Source organism: Myotis lucifugus, unplaced genomic scaffold, assembly GCF_000147115.1.
Source record: "Myotis lucifugus unplaced genomic scaffold, Myoluc2.0 scaffold_43, whole genome shotgun sequence".
NCBI lineage: Eukaryota > Metazoa > Chordata > Mammalia > Chiroptera > Vespertilionidae > Myotis > Myotis lucifugus.
In genome coordinates, this window is record NW_005871091.1 from 5,779,608 (window position 1) to 5,783,634 (window position 4,027).

A 4,027-nucleotide genomic window follows, 5' to 3' on the forward strand; every position below is an offset into this window, starting at 1 on the left:
GTCTATAAAAGATATAATTAAATTGACTAATCTAAGGTATGCAGGCTGAGAAAGAAATATGCACCAAAAAATCAAAGTTGCTGTGAAATTTTACCATCATTATTAATTCCAAATCTAATTTTCAGTGTTTTGCCATTTCCACTGCTTGCTTTCTGGGACAGATGAAGAATTCAGGCTTATAATTAGTAATTAGTCAAGAGTTTAGAAATCTCAACCCAGGGACATGTCCTCAACAGCAGGAAATATTACTTCTGTGTCTGATCAGAGGTAGATCTTCATATATTGGCATTTGGTGCTGTTACTTCCATCTTTCCCAATTTCATTGTATTCTAGTTACATGCATTGTTGAAGATAACCAGATGTTAGAGCTTCAAGCAAACACTCCTTATAATCCATTCTAAAAAATGAATTCTTCAGGAAATTTTTACAAGTGTTTCTTGGCAGTGAATTCATTTTATGATGCATCTTCCTTCTGAAAGCAGATGACATGGATAAAATTAACCAGACATTTGTGTCAGAATTTCTACTTCTTGGTCTTTCTGGATACCCAAAGACTGAGATCATTTACTTTGCTCTAATTCTAGTTATGTACCTAGTGATTCTGATTGGCAATGGTGTTCTGATCATAGTGAGCATCTTTGATTCCCGTCTTCATACCCCCATGTACTTCTTCCTGGGCAACCTCTCTTTCCTGGATATCTGCTATACATCCTCCTCTGTTCCCTCAACATTGGTGAGCTTAATCTCAAAAAAAAGGAACATTTCCTTCTCTGGATGTGCAGTGCAGATGTTCTTTGGGTTTGCAATGGGGTCAACAGAGTGTTTGCTCCTCGGCATGATGGCCTTTGACCGCTATGTGGCCATCTGTAACCCTCTGAGATACCCCATCATCATGAGCAAGGTGGTGTACGTTCTGATGGCTTCTGTGTCATGGCTCTCTGGCGGAATCAACTCAATGGTGCAAACATCTCTTGCCATGCAATTGCCTTTCTGTGGGAATAACATTATCAATCACTTCACATGTGAAATATTAGCTGTCCTTAAGCTAGCTTGTGCTGATATATCCCTCAATATCATCACCATGGTGATATCAAATATGGCGTTCCTGGTTCTTCCACTGCTGGTCATTTTTTTCTCCTACATGCTCATCCTCTACACCATCTCGAGAATAAACTCAGCCACTGGGAGGCACAAGGCCTTTTCCACCTGCTCAGCACATCTGACTGTGGTGATCATCTTTTATGGAACCATCTTCTTTATGTATGCCAAACCCAAGTCTCAAGAACGGCCTGGGGAAGACAAGTTGCAAACTTCAGACAAGCTTATTTCCCTCTTTTATGGAGTCGTGACCCCCATGCTAAATCCTATAATCTATAGCTTGAGAAATAAGGATGTAAAAGCTGCCGTGAAATATCTGCTGAACCAAAAACCTACTCAATAAATATTTTCTATTCAGAAAATATAAGTCTGTGTGTAATAGGTACAAAGGTGGACTCATGGGTAAATCAGTAAGAACCTCCTTGTGGAAAGCATGGTGAAGGAGAAATATTTTTATTCTTCTCCTTCCCTAACCCTGTACAGCAAGAATTACTGAGAAATATAGTTCTCTATAAACTTAGCTTCCAATATGCTCTGATCCAGATCACACAAGAACAACGAATTCTATTAGCGTCTCACTCCTGGTGATATCTAAAATGAGGGTTTCTGTTATACTGTGTGGAAATATAGTAGAAACAGTCACACACAGCTTTGGAAGTAGAGAGGCAAGAGTACAAAATCTGTAATTACACAAACTACCTAAATGATATTGGATAGACTTTCTCTGTAAGCCATAGTTACCTTACCATGCAAAAGGAAATGACTAAAATCAGGTCCCAGTGGAGAAGGGACTCAGCATAGTACCAACTTTGTAGTGCCCTAGAATTCCAGAATTGAAGCTAAGACTCCAAGTTGAGGACTAAAAGTTACTACTAAGCACCTCTTTTACCTAAGCTAATAATGACAAGAGCTGGATATTGTCCCATAAAAATCACTCTGCTAATATGCCACACCCTCCCTTGTCTTTCCCTCCATATCTATATAAAGAAAAGTTCAGGCCAGGAGAAGAAACTTCTACCTGATGGGGACTGCACAACAGAGTGGTGAGAGCTGTGTCCCTGCAGTCCCTGTGGAAGAATAGGAAAGTTGTTTTTTCCAATGCAAGCCACGTGAGGGTGTGCTACAAAAACACTCTTTTAAGGTTTTGGGTGTCTGCAAAGAAAGAGCATCTGGGTTTTGTCTTCAAGAATGAAGACCTGCTGAACTTTCAAGACTGCAGACTAGCAGAGAACTATCTAAAGGAGGGAAGAAAGTAGGTATTTTATGCCAAAATAAACAAACATTTCAAATCTGTCTGAGATGTTCTCAAAGGATCCAAAGGAGTGGTAAAAACAGTGATTGGGGAAATAAAAGCAGTTCTTTTATTCTCCAACGCATTGAAACTCTTCAATAAATTTATCATAGTTTTTCTTTTTTTACCATCTAGCTTTCCCATAATCTCTTGGTCCATTGTGATAGCTAAGCTTTGATTTTATTTTCTTTCTTTCTTTTTTTAAATATATTTTTACTGATTACAGAGAGGAAGAGAGAGGGAGAGAGAGATAGAAACATCAATGATGACAGAGAATAATTGATTGGCTGCCTCTTGCATGCCCCCCACTGGGGAACTGACCCTGCAACCCGGGCATATGCCCTTAACCGGAATCAAACCCAGGACCTTTCAGTCCGCAGGCGTCAGCTCTATCCACTATGCCAAACCGGCTAGGGCTGATTTTATTTTCTTAATTTTACTCTTTCCTGTTTTAGAGCCACAACATGACCATATTCATATCTCCTACTCAGAGGCTGCGTTCTTTGCCAATCCACCTCCTATGGGTTGACCCAGGTTTCTACATAAATGATGTGGTCACTAAAATCTGCTGTTCTGCCACTGCTCCACCAGAATGAGAGTGTTGTCACTGCAGAAAACATTCAGCTTTTCCTCTCTCCTCCGGGTGGGTCCCATTGGCATTGCTTTGGGTTCTATACAGAAGGGCGTGTACCAGACCCTGTGGATGATGGCTTTTGAACTTCTAGTGCTTCTCCTCCTCCCTCCTCCCTGGAGGCCCTGCATTTGTATCTGATCCTTGTTTAATTCTCTTTAACTTTGATTTATGACAACAAGGCTTTAGGCATGTAAAATATTATTTAAATAATTTTAACCAACTCTTTAGCACCTTAGTTTTACTCCACCTCCCCATAGCTTTTCAACTTTGAGTATAATGTTAAGCTGTGAACTTGTCATATATGGTCTTTGTTATGTTGAAGTACCTACTTTCTATACCTGATTTATTGAGAATTTTTATCATGAAAGTGTATTGAATTTTATCAGGTGCTTTTTCTGCATCTATTGAATAAATCATATAGTTTTAAATCTTTATTTTGTTTATATGGAGTTTCATGTTTATTGATTTGCAAATGTTGAATCATCCTTGCAACTCATGGATAAATCCTGCATGATCCTTTTAATGTGTTGTTGAATTTGTTTTTCTTATATTTTGTTGAGAATTGTTTTTATCTATGCTCATCAGGAATATTGGTCTGTATTATTCTTTCCTTGTAATGCCCTTACCTGGTATTGGTATGAGGGTGATGCTGTCCTTTTAAAAATAAATTTGGAAGCATTCCCTCTTCTTCAGTTCTTTGGAAGATTTTTAGAGGGACTGGAATTAATTTTTTTTTAGATATTTGGCAGAATTCATCATTGGAACCATCTGGTCCTGGACCCTTCTTTGTTGGGAGATTTTTTATTATTGATTTACTCTCTTTCCTCATTACTTCACTCTTCAGATGAACATAACACAATCACATGCAGCAATTTTACATTTTATTTCCTCCTTTCATGTAATTGATATCATGTTTCTGTATTGTTTTTCTATTAACAAATTTCTGTAGTATTAGTTAATTCATACTACTTTTACCTTTATATACTAGTAATAAAAGTGATTTA

The 4,027-nt window shown here is 38.1% G+C and overlaps 1 protein-coding gene across 1 annotated transcript; it reads left to right on the top strand.

Annotated features, from left to right (window-relative positions):
* The first annotated feature begins 370 nt into the window (after positions 1-370).
* On the top strand, positions 371-1,466 carry LOC102429275 (olfactory receptor 13C3). The gene has a single exon (XM_014455222.1). It carries the CDS (start codon positions 488-490, stop codon positions 1,439-1,441), a length of 954 nt encoding a protein of 317 aa, XP_014310708.1. The 5' UTR covers positions 371-487; the 3' UTR covers positions 1,442-1,466.
* Positions 1,467-4,027: the final 2,561 nt, after the last annotated feature.

Coding starts and splice junctions, on each gene's coding strand:
- LOC102429275 (XM_014455222.1), top strand. CDS start 488: ATGGATAAAATTAACCAGACATTTGTGTCAGAATTTCTACTTCTTGGT.